Source organism: Motacilla alba, chromosome 27, assembly GCF_015832195.1.
Source record: "Motacilla alba alba isolate MOTALB_02 chromosome 27, Motacilla_alba_V1.0_pri, whole genome shotgun sequence".
NCBI lineage: Eukaryota > Metazoa > Chordata > Aves > Passeriformes > Motacillidae > Motacilla > Motacilla alba.
In genome coordinates this window covers 2949217-2972739 of record NC_052042.1, presented here as the reverse complement: position 1 = coordinate 2972739, position 23523 = coordinate 2949217, and the positions used below count along the sequence as shown (strand labels likewise).

Below are 23523 nucleotides of genomic sequence, written 5' to 3'. Positions count from 1 at the left end.
CTGGTGAGGATCCCGGTGAAGGTCCCGGTGCCGGTCCCGGTGCGGGTCCTGCTGAGAGTCCCGGTGAGGGTCCCGGTGCGGGTTCCGGTGCGGGTCCCGGTGCGGGTCCCGGTGAGGATCCCGGTGAGGGTCCCGGTGCGGGTGCCGGTGCGGGTCCCGGTGCGGATCCCGGTGAGGATCCCGGTGAGGGTCCCGGTGCGGGTCCCGGTGCGGGTCCCGGTGCGGGTGCCGCCGGTGCCCGCGGGGTCAGTGGGAGCTGGTGGAGCCGGACCGCGGCTGCGGGCGGGCGCGGCACCAAGCCCCGGCCGAGCAGCCGGGGAAGGAGCGGGCGGAGCGGGGCGGCAGCGGCGGCGGCTGCGAGTCCGAGCCCCGGCGAGGGTCGGGGCCGGGGGCGTCCCCCCGCGGCGGGCGCGGCCCCTCGGTGCCCGGCCAGGGGTGCAGGGCGGCGGCGTGGGCAGAGCGGCTGCGGACCGGGCAGCGCTTGGCCCGGGGGCTGGCGGTGGGCGAGCTGAGCGAGCTGGGGGGCACCGGGGGCGAGGGGGGCGGCACCGGGGCAGCGGGCGGCGAGACGGTGGCGGGCAGACGGCAGGGGCAGGCCGGGGGGTGCGGGGTGCCCAGGTGAGCCTTGAGCAGCTCCATCATGCTCTGCAGCTCCCGGCCGAGGTGAGAAACCTCCTGGTTGAGGTGGCTGATCTGGAAGAGGACAGACAGCAGTGAGCACCGGCCGAGGTGCGCGGGGTTTCGGGGGACACGCACCCACCTCTGGTGCCCACCACACCTCCTGGTTGAGCCTGCTGATGTTCTGCTTTATCCGCTCTGCCTCCATGGCCAGGGCGGGGCCGCCCGGGTCGGTCCCTGCTGGGGAGGACGCGGACACGGTGGGATGCCGTGCCGAGCCCCGGGGCTGGTACCGAGCCCTTGCGGGGCAGCTGCTGGCGGTACCTGAGCCGGGGGAGTCCCTTGCCGCACCCGGCGGCGGCTCCACGCTGAAGCAGAAGCTCTGGGACTCCGAAGCGCCCCCGTTGTCTTCAATGCCATCCACGACTCTAGAGCAGGAGGGGGCGAGGTTTGCCCCGCGTCACCCCCTCACCTCTGTGCCACCCCCCGGGCAGCCTGGCTGGCACGGGTGAGCCACCCGCACATCCCAGCCTACCTGGGGCTGAGGTCGGGCGGGCCGGACGAGTGCAGCGAGGGGATGAGGAGCTTGGCCGGCCTCCCGCCCGCGCCGCCGTCCCGCTCCAGCAGCCGGCCGTCCCTCCGGCACCGCGGAGAGGGGCTGCGGCCCGCCGCGGGCCGGGGAGGGGCAGCCGTGCCGCAGGGCTGCCGCCTGGCCCAGCTCATCGCCCAGGAGGCTGCTCAGCGAGCCGCGGCGCACCGAGCTGCTCAGCGCGGGCAGCAGCAGCTTGCGGCGGGAGCTGCTGGCGGGGAGCTGCTGGAAAACCTCGTCGGGCTCCTCCTCATCCTCCACGATGGAGGGAAGGGGTTTCTCCGGGGCAGCGCCGCTCTCCGGACGAGGCTGCAGGCGGGCAGGAGGTCAGGAGCGGTCCCGGCCGCAGCCGGCCCTGCCCCGTCCTCCCCCATCGCCTCGGCAAGGGACGAACCTGCGGCAGCCTCGGGGACCGGGAGTAGCGGCAGAGCCCCTGCGGGGAGAGCAGACGGTACCGGCTCAGCAGCAGGAGGGAGCCCCTGCACAGCTCCACGGGGAGCAGCCACGGGCCCGCAGCCCCCCCAGCCTCTCGGTGCCCCCCTGGGCAGCCAAGTCTTCCCCGGCCCCACACATCGGCCTCAGCTCCAGCCTCCACCACCCCTCACCCTCTCTCCTTCCTCCGCTGCTGCCACGCCAGTGGTGAGCTGCCCAGCCTGGGCCTGAGTGTCCCGAGGCAGAGCCAAGGCTGCACCCCAAATCCCAGCCCCGGCTCAGCCATCAGAGCAGCAGTTCTGATGGCCGAACTCCCACCAGCATGGGAGGGTGATGCAGGTACAGAGCCCGGTGCACACTCCTGGCATTCTCCTCTCTTGGTTTGTTTACGCCCCTCCTGTGTTATGGACATGGTGGGCCTTGGTAGGGCTGTTTGGGACCTCCCGCACCACCTCCACCAGGCTCAGGGGGAAACTGGGTACCAGGGAGATGCTCCAGAGGAGCTCCAAGCCCCTCTCAGCAGAGCTGGGGGAGGTAAAGTGCAGCAGAGCCATTTCTGCAGTAGAACATCCCCCTGGATACTGGAGCCAGCAGCATGACTAAACCCACAGCCCCCAGCTGCGTGCTGCACTCCAGGAGTCTTTGCCCTGGCTGTCTGTCCTGCAGTCCCCCCCAGTTCTCTCCAATCCAGTTTCCAGGCCTTCCTCATCCTCCTGCACTGCAAAGGCTCTCTCTGCCAATTCCCTGGGCTGCACAGAGCCGGGACAGGACATACCTGCGTGCCGGGGTGGCAGAGCTGCAGCCCCTTCCCCAACCTCGGAACCTGAGTGCACAGCCTCCCCTTCCACGGCCGTGCCCAGCCCCAGCCCCGGGGCCGTGAGCACAGGAAGGGGCCTGAGCAGGAGGACACGCACCCACCTCCATCTCGCTGCCCTCCCGCAGGTTGAAGGTCAGGTCCTGGTGGATGTCAGCCGTGAACTTGCTGGCGTACTCAGGATAGAGCTGCAGCACCTCGCAGAGCCCCCGCAGGCCGATGTGCTGGAGGTCGCAGTAGGTCAGAGCCTTCACGTCCGCGTTGGTCTTGATCACCTGCTCCGTTCCGCCCAGGTCGGCTCCAATCAAATCCCCTTTGCCTGCAGGAGGGGACCGGGGCCGGGCTAGTGACACGAGCCCCTCGCCCCTCACTCTGCCGGGCAGCGGGGAGGGCTGGGGCAGAGCCCCCGCCACCTGCCCTCACCCAGGATGGCCAGCACCACGTCGTCCTTCAGCACCTCGAGGGAGCCGGAGCAGACGAAGTAGTTGGCCTGCAAGGCGTCGCCCTGGCGCAGCAGGTACTCCCCCGGGGCGCAGAACGAGGTCTTGATGTGCAGCGAGAGGGAGCGGAGGCAGCCCCGGCTGGCCGTCTCGAAGATGGGCAGCTGCAGGATGTCCTTGTGGAGGTGCATGGCCACGTCCGCACGCAGCTCGTCGGGGAAGTCGTGCAGCAGCTGGGGACAGAGGAGCCGGGGCTCTGGGCACGGGGGGCAGGGAGCAGCTTTCCCGCAGCCCCAGGGGACAGGTCCAGAGCGGGGAATCTCGCTGCTGAGCTGCCCCGGTGTCTCAGCAGTGCCGACTGAGACAGAGGTGGGCACTGTGGTAATCAATCAGCTGCTTCTGCTCCATTCGCCTGTCCCGCTCCCCGTGCTGGCAGGAATTTGCCCCTCCAGCAGCACTCTGAGCTGGCCCTGCCAGCCCCACTGCTCCCTGGACAGGTGCAGCTCGGGGCTGCGGGGATTCGCCCGAGAGCTGGCCCCTCCAGCAGCACTCTGAGCTGGCCCTGCCAGCCCCACTGCTCCCGGGACAGGTGCAGCTCGGGGCTGCGGGAGGGGGCCGGCCGAGCCCCACCAACACCTCCTACCTCATTAGCATCTATGCCGTTGTTCACCGACCAGGTGGTCTGGAAGTACTCCAGCATCCTCTGCTTGAGCTGCTGGGGCAGGTGATGGACGCGGATGAAGTCCTTGAGGTCCTTCATGCGGGTGTGGTAGAGCGAGCGGCGGGAGTACATGCGCTGGATGATGGCCGTGACATTGCCAAAGACGACGGCGTGCATCAGCGCTGGGGGCGGGAGGGCGGCGTCAGGCCCGGCCGGGGCTGCCGCCACGTTTCTCTTCACAGAGAAAAGCAAGGCACGGTTCTTCCCAGGAATATTTCTGGGTTTCACATTCTCTGAACCTCAGAGAAAGGAAAAACGACTCTTATCATTTGCTGCGCCTGTGTTTGTGCCAAAGCAGAATGCAGTATGGAGATTGTTCACCCAAAATGATGGTGTTTTGTTTCCTTGGCCTCTCAGGGCCAGTGTGGGGTGACAGTCAGGAGATGAGTGCAGTTGTGTGCAGAGTTGAGGGCCTGGCACATTCAGTTTAGATGTAATGTAATGTAGTGTAATATAGTACAGAATAATATAGAATAATAAAGTCATTAATTAGCCTTCTGATAAGATGGACTCAGATGCATCATTCTCTCCCCTGGGGGCGTGCCTGCAAAACTATACAGGACAGCCAGGGGCTCAGCACGAGGGGGGGGCTGTCCCCAAACCCAGCCCGGGGCTGTCTCACGGGGCTGTCTCACCATCCCATCACCTCCCCTGTTGCGGTGTGATCTCATGGTTTGCCTCAGATACCCCAGGTTTCTCCCTGAAGATTCCTTCCCCAAGTGTGTCAATCACCTCTCCTTTCCCCACCCCGACCCCTGCCGAGCACTGTCAGCCCTGGAACTCCAGAACGGCAATGAGATTGGGCAAGTTCAAAAGATGCCTCCTAGCCCTGGGGGGCATTGGGCTATCCAGGTGTCCTTTGTCCCTGGGGACCTCCTCTCCTGTACCTGGCTGGTGGGTTTCCTCTCCCCCAGGTAAAAGGGCGAGCAAGCCATGCCATCAGGGAGTTCTGTTGGAGCTGCTGCTACACTCAGAGGCCACAATAAAAACTCTGGATTAAAACCCTCCCTCAGAACCGACTCCTTTCCTTCACCTCGCCTTAAAGCTTCTCCGTCAGAGGCAACATGAGGAGCGAACCCTCTGCGAGAGGAAACTCCATCCCGCTGCTCCTGGAGCTCTGACATGCCTGGATTTGTTCTCACGTGCTCTGCTGCAACCTCCAGCTAGCCAGCAGTGTCTCTGGAGTGAAACACCTCAGTTGCCACTATTTGGCTTGGACGCAAGGGCCAGGTGAGCCAAGGCACGTTCCATCAGCAATATTGGTAAATTCCAATCCTCCCCCAGCCCCTGCCAGGGACACAGGGGGCTCTGGCAGCCTGAGGTGAGCACCCTGCGAGCCCCGCTGCCCTCCTCACCCCCAATGAGCATGGTGCAGATGGAGAAGATCTTCTCGGTGTCGGTGTTGGCGCAGACGTTGCCGAAGCCCACGCTGGTCAGGCTGCTGAGGGTGAAGTAGAGGGAGGCGATGTAGGCGCTGCGGATGGAGGGGCCGCCCACCGAATTGTTGATGTAGGGAGCCTCCAGCCTCTTGCCCAGCTCGTGCAGCCAGCCTGCCAAGCACAGCCCGGGGTCAGCACTTGCAGGAGCCAGCTGGGAGGGCTGCACCCCGGGCTCTGCCGCCCCGCAGAGCAGGGGGGATGCCAGCACTCCGAGAACGCCTCCCCCCCGCGCTCACCGATGTCCCAGGTGCGGGGGTCGTTGCTCTCCAGCTCCTTGCGGCCGATGACGTACCAGATGCAGGCCATCCAGTGAGCCAGCAGGGCAAACATGGACATGAGCAGCGTCAGCACCATGGCGCTGTACTGCGAGTAGCGGTCCAGCTTCTGCAGCAGCCGCAGCAGCCGCAGCAGCCGCACCGTCTTCAGCAGGTGAACCAGCGAGGTCTGCGGGGCAGGCAGCAGGGTGAACCTGGTGTAGCTGCAGGCAGGGACAAAAAGGGACCCCAACACCGTCCCCGGGGCAGGAACCTTCTGTCACCCCCACAGCTGCCAGCAGGATTGATATAGGAGCTTCTTCGAGTTAAGTCTCATAAGCTCTTAGAGGTCTATTTCACACCCAAGATAGCTCAGCTGCCTTTGGAGGCATAAAATCAGCAGGATGGCTTCTGTTGCAGCGTTGGGAACAAAAAGGTTTAATAAAAGGCAAAATAACAAACAGAGAAAAAACAAGCCAAGTGCAAAAAGTTCCCGTTCCTGGTAAAACGCCTCACAAAAGCAATTAGCTCCATTATTCACTTATTTTTCTAGTAAATTGTCCAAGCAGGACTTTTTGGCTCCTGTCCAATTAGCTATCCTTAAGTTTGAGGTAAAGTCCCCCAAGCCTATGAGATGCCTTTTCACCTGATCGAAGAGAGAAACTTCTAGGCTTCTTTCCTTTTTAAGGGGACAAAAGATAGTTTTGTCACTCTGTCAACAGAGGGCACATTCCTACAGAGGGTCATGGGTCACAGGGCAAGCCAGAGGCAGCTAGCTCATCCCCAACCAGCCTTGCAGCCCTGTGCCCAACACCCAGCAGGCAGCCAGGGTTGTGGCTTTTCGGGGCACAGGGAATCCCCAGGAGATGTGGGTGTTGGAGAGGGGCAGGGAGGTGGGCAGCAGCTTTGCTGCTGAAGGTTATGTTTGTGCCGGCAGCACTCACCACGGTCACGTTGAAGATGTAGAGCAGATCGAAGGGCAGGGCAGCAATCAGATCCACGAAGAACCAGGTGGCCACGTAATGGATGCAGATGGAGCGAGGGTCGTACACAACCTGGCCCGACTGGCTCACGTACGTTGTCCGGAAGTTCAGGATGATATCTACCCCAGGAGAGCAGGACCAGCCTCACCACCCCTTCTGTGGCCAGCAGAGCTGAGCCAGCATCCACAGCCGACACACTTCTGGTGTGCCCAGGGGCACAGCAACCCCAGCTCCCCTCTCCATCACCCCTGATCCCTGCCCCACCCTGTGCTGTGTCCTGGATCCAGCTCAGCCCCAGACCTACCCAGGATGAAGAGCATCTCCACGGCGATGTCGCTGACAATGGTGCTGCGGGCAGCTGAGAGACTGTCCTCTGTGCCCGTGAAGCAGACATTGTAGGGGACAGTGATAGCCACGTAGAAGGTGGCCAGCAGGATCAACCAGTCCCAGAGAGCCTTGAAGATGCTGTAGTGGAGCAGGATGAAGCGGGACTTCTGTACCGAGGCCACCTTGTACTCGGGGACGGACGGCTTGTTCTCAAACACGTTCTGCAGGGCAAACGTGGGGAGGGACAGGGGTGGTGCAGGGGCCATCCCACACGAGGGGTGAAGGCCACCACAGCCACCCCTTCTCCTGAGTCCTGGCAGCCAGCTGGCACCCCCTGATGCCAGGGTGATGACACCCTTCTCCTGCACCGTGGTCACCCTCAGAGATGGGCACAGAACATCACAGCACATCAATTAACGTCACTGCTATTAACAGTAACCCCTGGCAATGCCAGCTGCTGCCTGGAACCATCTCAGGTGCCAATTCACATGCTGGAGCAGAGGAGGGGAGAGGTGAGGGCAGAGCTGGGGCCATTCCACCCAAATCCCCAAAATTCAAGACTGGTGCACTGATATCCTTTGCCTGCTCATCAGCTCTGGGACCCAGCAGCTCTCAGACCCTCCTTGTGGCCCCACAACTGCAGGTGGTGCCCTGTACTGGGCACAGCAGCTGTGCAGAGGGGCTGGCACAGGACTGTGCCCCATCTGGCAGCTCCACAGCTCTGGCACCCTGGTAACAGCAGTCCCCAGAGCCAGTGTGGCTGTGCTCAGAGCCAGCACTGGGGTTTCCTGACAGTGAGTGTGTGAGGAGAGGCACAGCTCTGCCACAGCTGCCAGGTCTGCTGTCTCAAAAACAAGCTCTGGGCACCCACTGGGTTCTCCTGCTGCCAACCAAACACAAGTGCAGCCTGGCTACAGCGTGGCTGCCAGAGCTGGGGGGGCATTTCAGTACTTGGCAGGCCAGGGAACAGCATCCCAGTGAGTCTGGGCTCTGCTGGGGGCTGCTCTCAGGAGAGCTGCTGCACTGCCAGTTCACCACAGCCCCAGCATGGGAGGCGCCGGGCAAAACTGAGGGTCCCCAGGTCCTTACACGGTTGATTTTCATCTCGCCACGGTCCCTCCGGGCAAACTGGCTGCTGAGCTGGTGCAGCATGGTCCGGCCCTGCCTCCGTGCAGCCCTCAGGTGTGAGTTCCCGGGCTTCTTGCTCCTCTGCTTCTCACTCCTCTGCTTCTCTGCCGTGGACAAGGCATGCTGAGCCAGTGAGAGCGCCGTTCCCCACCAGGGAACAGGGAGCCCCTTTGCCACGTGCCCACTGCTCACGCCGCTCCCTGAATCCCATCCCCGTTCTACAGCCATGGCTCACCCTCCTTCTTGTCACCGGGGCAGCTCCTGCCTCGGCTCTCTGTGATGTCCTTGAAAGAAAAGAGGAAGAGCACCACCTCCCCCTTTTCATTCTTGATGGGCATGATGTCCAGCAGGCACCAGAAGGCAGCTCCTGGGTGGAGGAGAGAGTTGGTGAAGGCAAGGCAGCTCCCCCACCAGCTTACCCCACACCGTGAGACCACGACAGGGCCAAATCCCAGCCTGGAGCTGTGACCCGGCCCCGTGTGCCACTCACCGTCCTTCTTGTAGAAGCAGACCTCAGTCTGGTACTCCTGCCTGCTGTCCAGCGCCCTCTCGATGCTCTGCAGGACGGGCTCGCTGGTGTCGGCCCCGCAGAGGAAGCGGCAGCTGCAGTTCTTCTGCATGACCTCGCTGCGGCCGAAGCCGGTGAGGTCGCAGAAGCCATCGGAGCAGTAGACGATGGGGAAGCCACAGCGGCCCTGAGCGTTTGCCAGGATGAAGTTGCTGTCTGAAAGGAGACACAGCTGCCCCCGAGGCCTTGGGGCCACCTCAGGGGGCACCAACAGCAGACCAGCCCTGCCAGCCCCCCACGGGTCCCTCTGGGAAGTGAAGCCAGCTCTCCGTGTGGCTGCTGGCTGTCCCTAGCTGCTCCCAGAGCTCGTTCAGCCCCTGTCCAGCCCAGGCAGGAGCCCAGCCCCATGCAGTGGAAGGGGAAGGAGCCTGGATCCGTCTCCTGGCCCCCATCAGCCACGCCAGGCAGCTCACGCCTCCCCCGACCATCTGCCACTCTGCCAGGGCTCAGGGAGCTTAGTGGCAGCAGCAGCTCCCGGCTGGGCGTGCCCAGCCCAGGGGTGCCCAGCTGTGGTGCTGAGATGCCCAGAGGTGTGGGGTGCTGAGGAACCAGCTGAGAGGGTGGGAGAAAAACCATCAAGGGCCAGCGCCCAGCTGCCATGAGCCAGGGATGAACTGCATCATCCTCGGCCTCTCAGCAGCACAGAGCCTCCCCAGCATCACCAGCCCTGGTGGCAGGAGGTGGCACCAGCTGCAGCAAAGTGCTCACCAGCCCTGTGCCCTGCCCAGTCACAGAAGAACTGTTCTGCCCCACAGCCCTGCCCCACAGCACCAGCAGGACAGAAGGGCTCACCTTAGCAGGGTGCCAAGGAAGCTGGTGCGCAGCTGGCATGGACTGTGGTGGGCTCAGCGTGGGCAGAGCAGGCTATTCCCAGCCCCAAAACCATCTGTGCTGCTGGGTGTCCAGCACAGAACCCTTGCACCACACAGCCAGGATCAGGTGGATGTGCTCTGCCCCCTCTCTCATAAAAAAGGAGCCCACGGTGATGCCAGCGCCCGCACACCGCGGGCAGAGGGGTGCCAGGGCCGGGCAAAGGCAGCGAGAGGCTGCGGGAGGGAAGGGAGGCAGCCACAGGCAGCCCTGGCTGATGGAGGTGCCGTGGGGCCACCATAGCACAGCTCAGCCCAGGATTAGCTCGGAGAAGCAAAAATAGCCCGAAGCTGTGACTAAGGCCAGATTTTGGCTCTGGGAAGCCGGGATTATGGTGATATCCAGGATGTGTTATTAGAACAGAAAACAAGGGTTTGCATTTGGGAGTGGCTCGCTGAGCTGGAGGATGTGGCCCTGGCAGGCTGGCAGACCCCAGCCACGGTGGCCAGTGTGCCTGGTTGGGTGCCCCCGGGCCCAGAGCAGCGGCTGCCTGGGAGAGGCAGGGTTAACTCCCCACGGAGTATCACTGCCCTAAACCCCTCTCCGTGGCAGATAAAGCCGATAAGAGGCACATCAAACCCGCAAAGCCCCACACTGTTTAAAAGTGCCCGGCGGAGGTGGTTGGGCAGCCTTGGACAGGGGGCTGCCAGGGCACTGGGGGCAAAGCCAGGCTCTCCGGGGCAAATTCCCAAGTGTTTGGCCCTGGTGTAGCAGGCAGCTTCTCTGGGGACTCTTCCCTTGGAGAGCCTGACCCAGGAGCTCTGCCCCTCTGGAGGGACAGGGGGATCACATCATGAGGCACATGTGGCTCTGCCCTGTCACTTCCAGGCGCAGCTCAGTCAGAGTCAGGGAAGAGAGATTTCTCACACATTGCAGCCCCAAGGGTAACATCCCAAATTTCAGCTTCCTTGTGCCACCAGGGCTGCCCCGTGTCACTCCAGGCTCTGAGGCATCTCGGCATGGCAGCAAACACATGCTCCAGAGTGCTCCAAGTGCCTCGACAGTGCCCTGGGAGGCGGCTGCAGGATCCCGGTGCCATCTCCATGCCAGTCGTTCCCAGCAAGGGAGGAGATGCTCAGCCATGCAGGCAGCTGGCCCGGGAAACACCGGCTGCAGGTGTTTGTGAGGGGAAGCTGAGGTCAAGCGTGAACACGGCCCGTTCCCGGGTGGCTTCATGGTGCCAGCAGCGCCGGAGCTGGCATGTGGCACCCGGGTGTCACCCATCCCGGCTTCAACCCATCCCGGCCCCGGCACACGGGCACGGACAGCAACTCAGCGCCCGGGGACACGGGCACCACTCGGGCACGGGACGGGGCATCCCGGGTCAGCCCGGGCGTGTTGAGACCGACCGTGTCCTCTCGGGACCTCCCGCGCCCCTCCCGCCGACACCGGGATCTGTCCCTGGTGCTGAGCGCGGCCCCGGCAGCGGGGGCGGCCTGGGACACGGGCACGGGGAGCACCGGAGCACCGAGCGCAGGTACGGGACGGTGCCCGTACAGCGCGTGGGCGGCCGAGGCTCCAGGCCCGCGGGGCCCGGCGATCCCTGTCCCGTTCGCCGCCTCCTGCGGGACAGCGGCTTCCCCCGCCCGGTTTCCCCCCACGCCGCCGCGGCCACGGCCCCTCCCCGGTCCCGTCCCCGCCCTACGTGTGCCATCGAAGCGGGTGGCGATGGTGTCCAGGAAGGTGTTCTGCGGCGCCAGCAGCCCTTTCATCACCGGCATCGTCCCGCCCGAGCGGCCGGCAGCCGCGGGGGCTGCGGCGGCGGGGCTGCCTCCGCCGCCCCCGGCCCCTCCGCAGCACCGCGGGCTGATCCCGGCCCGCCCGGGGCTCCCGCCCCGCCCCCGCCCCGCCCCGGCACCGGGAGGGGCCTCGGCACCGTCGAGCATCGTCCCCCGCCCGCGGGTAGGGCGAGCTGGCCCGGAGGGGCTCGGGGTTGGTGGCGCTGGAGCCGCCGTACCGGGAGGCACCGGGAGCCGCCCGGCCCCGGGAGCCGCTCAGCCCCGGGAACCGCTCAGCCCCGGCCCTCTCGGGCCCGCGGGGGCTGCAGAAGGGGCGGGACGCGCCGCCCCTCGGTTAACCTCTGTCCTGGTACTGCGCACAGACAGCTGGTCCCAGGGCAGGAGCCGAGTGCCAGCCCGGCGGAGGACGGAACTTGCTCCGGCAGCTGCCCCCGCAGCGAGCTGTCCCCGCCCGACCCCTCCCCAAAGACACGACACAGCCGGGTGACATCAGGCTACCATTTATTGTAAAAGGCCGCGGTGCCCGCGGTGCCCTGAGCAGGCTGGGCCAGGGCCAGGGCTGGGAGGAGGTATCTAAAAGTGCTATTTACACCGAGCTCCGGCTGCGTGTCCCCGGAGTCCGTCCTGCCAGGGATCCTCTCTGTGCCCGCTGCCCCCATCCCGTTCAGTAAAAGCTCCTTGCAGCTCCCTGGGCCTGGCTCGTGCTCAGGTCCTTCCCTGAGTGTCCCTGGCACTCCCTGGGGCCGTCAGGGCTGGTGGCAGCGCCTCGGGGCACCGCTGTCGGCTGGGCGACCGTGCCCGCAGGGCAGCCCAGCGCGTCGTGGCAGACGGTGCCCGAGTGCTGCCCGCGCTTGCCCATGGTGAGGATGCCCGCAGCGTGGTTGCCGGAGCCGTGGAGCAGGCGGTAGAGCCGGCTCTGGAAGGCCAGGGGGACGCTCTTCCTCTTGCCCAGCGTGAGGATGCCGGCGGCGTGGTTGCCCATGCCGTGCAGGAGGTCGTAGACACGGCAGGAGCAGGTTTTCTGCCGGCAGCAGTGGGGCAGGCTCTGCCGGGCGGCAGCCAGGGAGCAGAAGAGCAGCAGGAGCAGGAGGCAGGCAGCTCGCCGGGGCTGCCGGAGACACGGGCAGCGTTAGGGCAGGGCAGCGACACGGCAGAGATGGGGACCTGCCCAACCCAGGACTGTCCCCTCTGCTGTGCTCACCGGTGTTCGACTCCCCCCTGCCCTGGTTGCTGCTGCAGGGGCTCAGCCCCACACCTGAGGTGCACCTGGAGCCTCACCCACCCCTGCCCTGCTCCCTCACCTGTGTGCCAGCCAGCAGCCAGATGTGGGTGTCCTCACGCCCCCCTGCCCTGCTCCAGCGCACAGCAGCTGTGGCAAACGCCCTCCTCTCGCTGTCCAGTGCCACGGGACAAGCAGTGAAAGCACCCATGGTGAGCACCCATCAGCTGCCGGCTACAGTCAGGGAGTCCCGGGGATTTGCTGCACACTCAGAGCTTCCCAAGAAACTGGCCAGGCCGTCCCACACCCCCAGCCCAACATTCTGACCTCCCACCCATCGCTGCTCTCTCGTCCCCAGCGGCTGCAGCCCCCCAGCCCCACCTTGGCGTTGGGCACCTCCATCCTTCCTGGGGTCTTCATGTGGCCGAGCGGCTCTGGGGCATGTCCCATCAGGCAGCCAACAGCACAGCACCCTGCACTGCCACTGCCCCTTTATAGGGCCCGGCACAATAGGGCTGCCAAAAATACCTGGGGCAGCGGGAGCAGCTGGTGTCTGGGAGACGGGAGCGCTGTGGCCGGTAGCCCGGAGACCATCCAGGCTTTTCCCCTCATTTGCAGCTCCCCATTGTAAGGGTGCTCACTGGAAGGGGTGCCTGGCACTAATGAGGCCGTAATTGCCCACAGGCTGTGCTGCCGGGCTGGCACAAAGGGGCTGAAGGTCAGCGCTGGCTGCTCTGACAGCAGCGCTGCTCAGAGCCCTCTCTTCATTAGGCTAATTAACCCCCCGAACAAAGGGGTGCCAGCAGCTGCACAGCTCCCTGACTGACGTGGGGAGCCGTCGCCCTGCGCTTGGCTGGTGCCAGGGAGGGATAGTGCCACCAGGATCCTGTATCCGGTGCCACCCTGCATCCCCTTTGGTGACACCGTCCCACCCTGGTGCTGTGCTTGGAACAGAGGGAGCACAGGGCACCGGGGAGGCTCTTGCACTCTTTATAACACCCCAGAGCCCCAGCCTGACCCCAGACCACCTCCAGCCTCTGCTTGTGCTGAATTCCCTTGCCCTGGGGGTGAACCCAAACATTTCCCTGGTGCCAGAAGCCACATCTGCTGTTCAGGGACACCCTGACCCTACAGCTGCTGCACCACAGAGCCTCCCAGTCCCTCTGCATAGTGGGGACCCCAGGGATGCTGAGGAGGTGGCAGGAGCAGCCAGGATCCTTCTGCCAGCCAGGTTTTCCTCAGGGCTGGAGAAGGCCAAACCTGCAGCCCTGGGGGGGTGGACAGGAGCCCAGACCCGGGGCTGCTTTTCCAAGTGGCATCTGGCGCAGCAGGCTGCGGGTACATGCACGTGGGCACTGGGGTACCCACTGGCCCCTCAGCAGAGAACTGGCTCCAGAAGCAGATGGAGGGGATGGATGAGTCCTCTGGGAGCTTGGTGGGGAAAGAGGGAGCAGGGACATCTCTCCCCAGCCCCTCCACTGAATTCTGGTGCAAGCCCCTCATCAAGGCACCCAGCCTCACACACGTTCCCAGGCAGGCTGGGGCTCCCTGCTCCCGGCCCCCGTGGCCAAGGATGCTCAGTCCGGGCCCCGAGCCCCAGACCGGGGTCAGCAGGACGCTGTGTCGCCACCTCCGTCTGTCTCGGGGATCGGCTCCAGCGGGGCTTGCAGCCGAGAGGGCTCCGGCGAGGCTGATCCGTTCCTGCCGATGCCGCAGGACTGTCCCGCGTTGTGGATCTGCCACAGGTTGTCCAGCGCCTCCGCCTTGGCGTGCTTGAGGAGGTCAGCCTGGCCCTGGGGAGGAGACGTCGGGGGGTGTGCTGGGGCGGAGGCAGGAGGGGGACGGGGCAGGGCAGGGCAGGGCAGGGCAGGGCAGCCCTCGCCCCTCACCTTGAGGACAGTGATGTTCCAGGCGAAGCTCTCCAGCGCCTTCTGCAGCTTGCGGCCCCGCAGCCCTTCCTTGGTCTCGATGCGGTGCAGCTCCTTGTGGAAATCCATCCCTGATTGACGGGAGAGGTGCTCAGTGCGCGCAGGGACAGCCACCACCCACTTCCAACAGGGACCAAGCCAGAGGGATGCCCTTTGCCCACTGTGGGATTGCAGGTGAGGGGCTCCCCACTGCCCCAACAGCCTCAAGAATCCCCCATGCCTCAAATGATGGGCCAGTGGACCCCCAACATCCCAGCACCACGCTCAGCTGCACCTGGGGCCGTTCTGGACCCAGACACCACGAGATCTGGAAGGGCAGTGAAGACCCTGGGCAGAGGCACAACTCCTGCACTCCACAGCTCATCTGGGGGGTTCAGAGCAGGGCCACCAGACCCCCCCGTCGCTGCGGGCCCCGTCACTGTGCCCCACGTGCCGTCCCCGTGAGTGGGTGCTATATTTACCCCTCGTGACGCAGCCCAGCTCCGGGCTCCCACGCAGCTCGCTCGCCCTGGCGCTGCCAATCAGCCCGCCCACAGCCCCACGCCCCCGCTGCAGCTCCCCGGGGCCCAGATCCTGCCAGCCGGGTACCAGCCATGCTGGCACCACAGCAGCTTGCCCGCAGCACAGCCAGGGTGAAAGCAGGGACCACCAGGGCACGGGGGTGGGGGCTGCGGCCGCCAAATTGCTGCCTCCCACCACCCCGAGGGGCTGCAGAGCCCAGAACCCCTCTGCTCTGCAGCACTGCCCGGGCAGTGCAGGAGGGCACAGCACCAATCTGTGCCCTGCAGCTTGTGCCCCACTGCTCCACTCCCCCAGCGCTGGCAGCAGGGGCAGAGCTGAGCCAAGAGTTTGGGGAGATTTCCGTCTGCCGCGTGGGCAGGGAACGAACACGGCTGCTGGCAGCAAGGCTGGCATGGCGGGGACAGCAGAGCAGGGCCCCCTCCTTCTTCCCAAGCCTCTCCAGCTCCTGACACTCTCCCAGCCCCACAGGGAGCCCACAGAAGTCCCTGGAGCTGGGGGGGGGGGCTGTCCCTGTGGGGTCCCAGACAACAGAGGGGTCTGGAGCGGGGCCAGAGGTCCCAGGCAGCTGCCAGAGTGGGGGCACCTGCAGGGAGGATCAGGGCAGGCAGCAGCAGCACCTGTCTGTGTGGGTTCTGCCATGTGTTGGGGAAGTCTTAACGCTCAGTTGCCATTTCTGCTGTCAGCCCCAGCCTGTTATTTCTGGCACTAATTATGTTCTGGCGTTTGACAGCTAATGACTCTTTCCCGCTTCCTCATCAGCCTCCCCCACTCTGCTTGCTCCCTACCACACAGCTCTGCAGCCCACCCACCCACACCCTGCCCCGGTGCAGGAAGTCCTGAGCCCCCCAGGACGTGCCTGGGTCCACAGCCAGAGCTGTGGTGGAGCTGGGGCCGCTCTCCTGGACCCACCTGCCTGCTGTGCCTGGATGAGCTTCCCGTACACAGCGTCGGCAGACTCGATCAGCGTCCGGCTGGTCTGGATCATCTAGGGAGAGGGGAAACGTGAGCAGCTGGGCAGCCCTGGCCCTGTGCCCCCTCCTGGGATGGGGAGACGGGGCTCATCAGGGGCTGCCCCCTGCACCAGCACGGTGCCGGGGGTCCGGCCCTTCCCACCTCACCACACGCGGCCGGGTATGGTGTGACCAGCACGTGGCCAATGGCCAGGTTCCCTTCAACACAAAAGAAGGAAGCAGCTCTGGCTGTGGCTATTCATGGGATTTCTCCCACCTGGTGGGACCAGGGCAAGGCACAGGCAGTGCAGGCAAAGGGTAGGGGCTGCAGTGTCCGAGGGTCAGACTGATCAGGGCAAGCCTGTGCCTTGGCAAGATTCCTTCCTGGGCAGCCCTCATGCATCCCCCTGGCCTTGCTCTGTGCACCTTCCCCTGGCCCAGGATGGGTACAGCGAGTTCAGGGTTCCCCCTCCTTGGACCCTCTGATCCATCCCACAAAACCTGCCTGGGTTTATCGCATAAAACCTGCTCAGGTTCATCCCACAAAAACTGCCCAGGTTTGTACTATAAAACCTGCGCCACCACTGGGTGCTGGTCCCAGTGCCACTGATCCCAGGGAGCGTCCCCAAGGAGCCAAGTCCTGGCAGGATGGCACTTACCGTGTCGTAGGCAGTGAGGACCTTGCGCAGCAGGTCGGGGATGGGGCCCTGGGCCTCCATGGGGGGGTACTGCTCTGCCAGGTTGAGGGTGACGCTGGGTGCGCTGTCGCTGTGCAGCAGCCATGTGGACACCGTCAGGATGCACTGCTTCATATTGGCAGCGGGTGTCAGCCCACACAGCTCCTTGAAGGACACCAATGCATTCTGCAGAGACCGGTGACCAGTGTCAGAGTTCAGCTGGGAGGACCCCCAGGAGCCCCCCTGACACAGGGACACCCCCATTTCCCACAGCTCTCTGCTCCAGGTAAGGCTCCTCTCTCACATCCCCCAGAAAAAGGGGGACAGCCTGGCTCCCCACCACTCTCAGTGCAGCCCCATCCTCCCCTGAAGAAACCAGGTCCCCCGGTGCCTCTGCAGGGTCCTACCTGTACATTCTCCCGCAGGTCAGTGGCCTCCCGCAGCGGCTGCGTGGCCGTCCGGAAGACTTCATCGATGGCTTTGATGCCAGTGGCCTTGGTGGAAGTGTACTCCCGCACTCGGCGGCCCCGGCGCCCCGCCAGCCCCCGGCGGTGCCCCTTGCCCCCGCCACGGCTGTCAGTGATGGCCACATGCACAAAGAGGGTGGCGTGGGGCAGGGGCTCCCCGGCCAGCGACTGCAGGGGGACGTGGCGGTAGCCAGGCTGCAGGCACTCAAAGGGGATGGTGTACTGGGCAATGAACTCGTCCCCGATGTAGTCATCGTCCAGCACAACGAAGCGCAGGACGGCCAGCTCCGGCAGGTTGATCTGGAACTCCAGGCTCTCGTCGAAGATGGGGTTGTCCCCGCTCTGCAGGGCCGTCTTGGTGCGGTGCTCGGCGCAGTCGGCCGGGATGCCGTGGATTTCAGCACAGACGTAGGGCTCCACAACCTCCCCCTTGGCCCCCGAGCCCTTGGGCTTGGGCAGGTTCTGCCCGCTGATGACCTTGAGGTGTAGGAGCTGGGCAGGCACGCCGGGCAGGGAGTCCTTGGCGTTGGCACTGAAGTAGGAGACCTCCTCCCGCATGATGGCCGGGCGGAGGACGTAGCCACAGGCCCCGTTCTGCCGGAACCAGCCCGCATTCAGGTCCATCATGAGCCCTGGGGTCTGGTAGTTCATAGCCACCATCTGGCAGCCGCACTTCCAGAAGTCCTGGGGGTTCATGTTGCTGGCATCGATGCGCATGGGGCTGGGGTAGATGCGGGAGAGGAACCGCTTGTTGTAGCTGACCAGCTCAGCCGGACACTCGTTGGCGAAGCGTCCCGCCTCCACCTCGCTGAAGGAGCACATCTCCCAGTAGCGTTGCCCACGTCTCGAGCTCTCAAAGTCCTGGAAGGGCACGGCCTGGCAGAGGCTCACCAGCTCCGAGAGCTCGCGGCTGAGGCGCACCCGCCGCAGCCCACCTCCCTCCGGTGCCTCCCGGTCCTCCTGGCCCAGTCGCCGCGCCAGCTCCCAGCCTTCCTCCTCGTCCGACACCTCCCCCTCGCTGTCCTCGCAGGTGGGCGGCAGCTTCTTGCCCTTGATGAGGATGCGGCCCTTGAGCTCCTCCGGGGAGGGCAGGTAGGAGGCCACGGGGTTGGGGGGCTCCAGGTAGAGCTTCTCCCCGAGCGTCTTGCGCAGGCACTGGGCAGCGAGCCGCTGCTGGGGGGCCGAGCAGCGCACCACCAGGCAGAGGATGAGGGGGTAGGCGGAGGCAGTGAAGGCGTGCTGGTCAATCAGCCCCACCACGGCACGGAAGGGCACACAGGAGGCAGCCGAGGGGCTGGTGTAGACCACGGGCTCACCCTCAGGGCCGTCCCACAGCACCAGCTCGATGCTGCGGCAGCCCAAGCCCAGGGCACTGATGTAGCCACTGATGTCTGAGCGGCCCCAGAAGTTGTCCTCCAGCAGGCAGGCGCTGTGGGCAGAGCTGATGTAGTAGTGGGAGAGGGGCTGCGCCATGTCCTGGCAGACCTTGCGGTGCTGGGGGTCAAAGATGGAGCAGTCGGCAGAGAGCAGGTAACGCGTGAAGCCGTCGATGGCCAGGTAGCCCTTCTCCCGGCCCTCCTTGGAGGGCTCGTACTTGCTGACGATCTCCAAGCACTTCTCCTCTGTCACCCCCTCCATGCCCTGCTCCACCTCCAGGAACATCAGCAGGTCCTTCACACCCAGGTATTCCTTGTTGCTGGAGAACTGGACCAGCAGGAAAAAGATCTCAGGGCGGGTGCAGAGCTCGCAGTATGCCTCCACAAAGAGGTCACAGGCCACCTCCGTGCCAGGACGATCACCGGCCTTCTGCAGCTCCTTGAACTTCAGCTCGATGGTGGAGGTCTTCATGCCAGGGTTGAGTGCCTTGATCAGCTGCACAGCCCGGGACACGGGGATGCGGCCAGACTTCTCCAGGTCAGCCAGGTCGAAGACAGAGGAGATCCAGGACGTCCGCAGGCTGGGGTGGCCAGTCCCAGGCGCCTCAGGGCTGTGCTTCCCATAGGACACCAGATAGCGCAGCCCCATCACCCAGGCACTCACCACATCTGCCGAGCTGGCCACCAGGTCCAGGGACTCGTAGTTGTCCCCATAGATGATGGAGAAGGCGCACTCGTCGGGGAACTGGTCGGAGAGCCCATTGCTGCGCAGGACGGGCGTCTTCTTGCCCACCCGCACCTCCTTGACCGATTTGATCTCAATCTTGGCCTTCTCGGAGTCCTTCTTGGAGGGCTCCCAGCGCACGGAGCGCATGTCGGCGTCCAGCACGAAGAAGCGGCTGTACATGCGGGAGTTGGAGCGCACCTTCTTCAGCTCGCAGCCCTCCAGCATGAGCGAGATGCAGGCGGCCGTGCTGTTGATCTTGCGGTCATTGGGCATGGAGCTGAAGGACACTGTCTTCTTCTTCTGCGCAGGCCGCTGCCGAGAGCCATCCTGCCAGGGTGGGAGAGGGGCAGAGCCATCAGGGACAGCCAGGCAGCACACGCCCCACCAGCTCCTGGCATCCTCCTGCCCCACGGTCCCCCACCCCAGCACTGCCCCAGGGTGCCCCAGCACCACGCTAAGCCCAGTCCGCTCCAGTCCGCCCCTCTTCTGGGGGCTGGGAGCCAGCTCCAGCCCTGGCTTCCCTCACAGCTCACTGCCTGGCTTATTTTAACTCTGCTTTCCTTCCTTCCTTCCTGCTCCTGGCCCTGAGCTGGATCCTTCCCCGCTGCTTGCTCACCCTCCCAGGCACAGCCATGCGCCAGCAACCCAGCACAGCCCCTGTCTCCTTGGCCTGGGGACCCAAAACAGACACCCAGCATGTGATGCACGAGCAGAGCTGCTCCTACGGAGCCCAGGAGAGATCCCCCACTCTTCTGTGAGGAGTGGGGCAGGACAGACCCCGCAAATGCCACGTGCTGGGGACAGCCACGGCCACGGCTGTGTCCCACGGAGCGCAGGGTCACAATGGCATGGGCTGCTTGCTGCCAGCACCTCATGCCCACACTCTGCCCTGCCTCACCACAGGGAGGGGGGACCCAGCTGCCACGGGACTGGCAGGGGCAGGGGATAAGGGGGAACAGCAGGGCCAGGAGTGTATTATGGGATGGATTTCATTAAGTAGCACAGTAGGAGGAGATTTAATCCACTTCTTCAAGATTATGGTGAGTCACCTCTAATCTGGTGGTGTCTCTGTCAGAGGCAGGTCCTGATCAGCTGCCCAGGTTGGAGGTGAGGGGTGGCTCCCCTCCAGTGCCCCGAGAGCTTCCACAGCTCCCACACGGGCTGCACCTGGGCAACCACATCCTGGTCCTGGTCCTGGAGGGTCGGCATCTGCCCCACGGGGTCAGGCAGCCACAGCCAAGGGCATTTGGATAAGTCACACAAAGGGATGCACCATGTCCCCGGGGAATGGGGAATCCTCCAAGGACGCCCGGGACACAAAGGCCCAGGGAAGAAGGAACAAGCACCAGCCCTCAGCCCCTTGTTAGAGCCAGGCATATCCTCCTGTCCTGGAGCTCGGATGTGGTGGCTGTTCGCATCCTCTCGCTGCCAGATTGCTCCGGGGAGCTGGCCGAGCTCCAAGACTCTGCCTCGGTGCCAGCCATCCCGGGTCGGCAGGCGCTCAGCGGCAGGTCACGCCATCGGCCAGCCCCGCGGGGAAGGACTCGACGCCGGATGCTTCCTGCACGCTGCAATCTGAGCGCCCTACCGAGAGGCAGCCGCGGCCCCCACCTCGCCGAGGAGCGATGGGCACCGAGGGCAGGACCCCCGCCTCTCTGCGGACCCGCTCCCCGCCCGGCGCACCCACCCCGCGCGGCTCCGCAGCGGGCCCCACAGCTGAAAACAGGAAATCCATCCGGAAAGGAAACACGGGCGGGGGGCCTGCGTGCACCCAGCGCCACGGACCTGCTCCCAGCTGTGCCCGCTGCAGGCAGCCAGACACACCCCGCCGCTCCCCCGACCACCCCGGCTCGGGGTGAAAGCCCAAACCCCCTCCCTGCAGACCCCCACCCTCCCAGGCTGCGATAGGGGACGTGGTGCCCGCTGCAGCACTTTGGGGTGCAGATGCTTGGCACAGACCCAAGAGCGCCCTGCGGCACTCAGGTTCTGCTTCTGCCCCTGCACGGGCAAGCAGCGAGCAGGGGACGCGAGGATTTCCCGTCTGCAGCTGCCCTACACTCCTCAGTGCGGCCTGGGGGCTGGCAGGGAACACTCTCTGCTCCCTGGCAGCCCCTTCCCAGACTGTTCCAGGTGCTCTTCAACCCGGGCACAGCCCACGGAGTGCTGGGAGAGGCACAGCAGGAGCAGCGCAGGCAGGTGATGAGTAAGGCAGCGGCAGGGAGAACACGGCGCCCATGGCCACGGGAGCACGGAACACCCCCAGACAGAGGGCAGAGCTCCAGCCGGAGCAGAGATGCTGCTCACTGTGCCACCGAGCTGGCAGGGAGTAGGCAGGGCTGCACAGAGCAAAGCACAGACCACGATGCCGATGCCAACCTCGGTGCCAGTGGTGAGCGTGGGCTCGCGTGGAGGGCACGTTCCAGCCCAGCTGCCCATCCTGCCCAGCTCTGCAGCATGTGTTAAGCACCTCTTCAGCCAATTATCTCCTGCATTAGTGCCCTAGTGAGTGCTGATGCCCTAATCTCAGCCTCCACGTGACGGCCACGGTTACTGGCCACATAACCCACTCTCAAAGCACGGGATGGAGAGGGATCCATCAGTTGTCCCTCCCTTCCCTGTCTGGCCGTGATGTGATTCATCTGCAGATGAATTCCCCAGGTCCCGGGTGTCCCCACAACCCCTATCCCAGTCTGGGCAGCGCGGGCAGGGGTGCAGGCAGGCGGCAGCCCCGGAGCTGAGGCAGTGGGAGACCAGGCACAGTCAGGGCTTTTCTACTGTCGTTTGCTCCCTGCCAAGAAGAGAGCGACTGACACATCCACTCCCCGCAGCACCAGCTGCCACTCCCCGGCGAGGGGCCATGGAGTCAGATCCCAGCAGAGGCACCACACAGCTCCTGGGGCTGGCACACAACGGGAAGGGGGCTCAGGGGACAGAACAGCAAAATGCTGGGGAAGGGACACCTCCTGCAGCAGGGAAGAACAGATCCAACACCCTCTCCAGCATCCTCCCAGCCCACAGGACCACCAGCCCCCTCTGCTTTCAGTCTGAGAAGAAAGAAGGGAGCAGCTCCTCTAGCCAGGGCACAGGGACACTGCAGGGGACAGCTCTGAGCCCTGCAGCCCCAGGCCCCCTGTCTTCACACAGCCAGTGAGTCGCACTTTCAGATTCACTCACTTTTCTGGAAATCCCAAAAAATAACAGAGCCGGCAGCTCTTTCCACATGTGCCTCCGCTGCTTCTCAGGCCCCGGATGGACTCGGGGATGCACAACAGACCGGCAAAGGCTGGGGACACAGTCCGGGTCTGACCTCCCCCGGGCCAGCGCCCTCCCCCGCCAGCGCTGGCCCCGGGCCACCCGACCTTCACGTGAGGCCAAATCCCGCGGTGACGCAGGTGGTGACAGGGATGCGCCCGGGCCGGCAGCGAGCGAGAGGCTCACCACCCCCAGCCTGCGGTGCCCACGGATGGTCCCCGGGCAGGGAAGGATGCTGGTCTGTCCCGGGAGAAGCAGGAGACCCTGGCAAGGTCCCCAAGGAAGGCGGGCACAGACGGCGCCCTGGCAGCAGCCTCTGGCTGCCCGGGAGCACCGGCAGGGCTCCGTGCCGGCCCCGCGTGGGCACGGCCCGGCCGCCCCCGCAACAGTTTGCAGCGAGAGCCCCGGCGGGCGCGGGCAGAACTCGGGGTGCTGACACCGCTGCCCAGAAAACTGGATCCCGGGGACGGAACAGCGGGGCTGGGGCACCACGGAAACAGCCCCCTCACGGGGTATTAATAGCACCGGAGCAATCCCAGCTTAAAATAGGCTGCCGGGAGCAGGGAGGCGAGTCCCGGGCGGACGTGACCTATTGTGTCAGCGAGTGCCGCTGGCATCAGCACAATCAGGGGCGTTCGTTTAGGAAAGCACACGTGTGATCCGCTGCCCACCCAGGTGGGAGACCCCCGAGACCCTCCCTGGACCCCGGCCCCACCACCGGCAGCACCAACACGAGGTGTTGGGAGCAGACTGCAAGCTGGTCAGGGCAGGCCCGGGGCTCGGTGTTTGTCAGGAGAGCCCGGCAGAGCAGAAGCTGCTCGAGGGGCGGGAGCGGGCATCTCCTCACGGGAACCCAGGGCTGTCCTGAGCAGGAGCGGGTGATGCTGCAGCGTGGCCGCGGCACTTGACAGCGCGACCCACGGACGCTCCACGGAGCCGGGCCGGGCCAGATTGTGCCCTTGGGAACCCTGGGTCCGGGCAGGGCGCGGGGACGCTGTGTCAGTCCCGGTGTGACCAGCACCGCGGGCAGGTGGCGACCCTCGGTCGCCCGGGGATGCGGCTGCTCTGCAGCTCCTCGGAGCCGCTGAACGGGCACAGGGGGGAGCGAGGAGCGGCGGACAGAACGGGTGCGGGGGGACGCGGGGCTCGGCGCGGGGACTCGGCTCGGCACCCCAGCGCCGCGCAGGTGCCGGGCCCGGGGCGCGGGGGGGGGCCGGCCCGGTGCGTTGCCGGTGCTGGGCTCTCACCTTCATGATGCTGGCCCGGGGCGCGGCGGGCGCGGGGCTCCGCTCCGCCGAGTCCTCGCGGCTGCTGCTGCCTGAGCCCGAGCCGGGGCTGCCGCCGCCGCCGCCGCCGCCGCGGGGCCCGTTGGGCAGCGGGGCGGCGGGGCGGGGTGAGCCCGGCGGCGGGGCGCCCCGGGGCCCCTCCGCCATCCCCCGCGGCCTCAGGGCAGCGGCCGCCGCGGGGCCCCGGGGCGCCCGGA

At 65.3% G+C, this 23523-nt stretch overlaps 3 protein-coding genes across 4 annotated transcripts; all 3 read right to left on the bottom strand.

Moving 5' to 3' along the window:
• Window positions 1–120: 120 nt before the first annotated feature.
• On the bottom strand, window positions 121–11087 carry KCNH4 (potassium voltage-gated channel subfamily H member 4). Its single transcript, XM_038163326.1, is given in 17 exon segments — window positions 121–693; window positions 779–855; window positions 943–1046; window positions 1154–1290; window positions 1292–1516; window positions 1602–1640; window positions 2558–2772; window positions 2877–3126; window positions 3537–3736; window positions 4970–5164; window positions 5290–5497; window positions 6252–6409; window positions 6595–6838; window positions 7707–7849; window positions 7981–8112; window positions 8236–8469; window positions 10829–11087. Coding segments are annotated over 17 exon segments (3249 nt in total). The 5' UTR covers window positions 11070–11087; the 3' UTR covers window positions 121–246.
• Window positions 11088–11406: 319 nt separating this feature from the next.
• Window positions 11407–12614, bottom strand: HCRT (hypocretin neuropeptide precursor). Its single transcript, XM_038163168.1, has 2 exons — window positions 12523–12614; window positions 11407–12030 (listed from the first exon to the last, which is right to left on the bottom strand). The coding sequence occupies exons 1-2, from the start codon at window positions 12589–12591 to the stop codon at window positions 11587–11589; spliced, it is 513 nt and encodes a 170-aa protein (XP_038019096.1). The 5' UTR covers window positions 12592–12614; the 3' UTR covers window positions 11407–11586.
• Window positions 11407–23473, bottom strand: LOC119712201 (inactive phospholipase C-like protein 2). 2 transcript variants are annotated; one of them, XR_005259800.1, is made up of 7 exons: window positions 23288–23473; window positions 16626–19115; window positions 16201–16404; window positions 15501–15576; window positions 14031–14140; window positions 12523–13934; window positions 11407–12030 (listed from the first exon to the last, which is right to left on the bottom strand). XR_005259800.1 is itself a non-coding variant. In XM_038163167.1 (6 exons), exons 1-6 carry the CDS (start codon window positions 23471–23473, stop codon window positions 13749–13751), a joined length of 3252 nt encoding a protein of 1083 aa, XP_038019095.1. In that variant the 3' UTR covers window positions 11407–13748. The 2 variants fall into 2 exon arrangements, 1 of the variants encoding a protein (XP_038019095.1); XM_038163167.1 differs by having other exon boundaries at window positions 11407–13934.
• Between the last annotated feature and the right edge of the window lie 50 nt (window positions 23474–23523).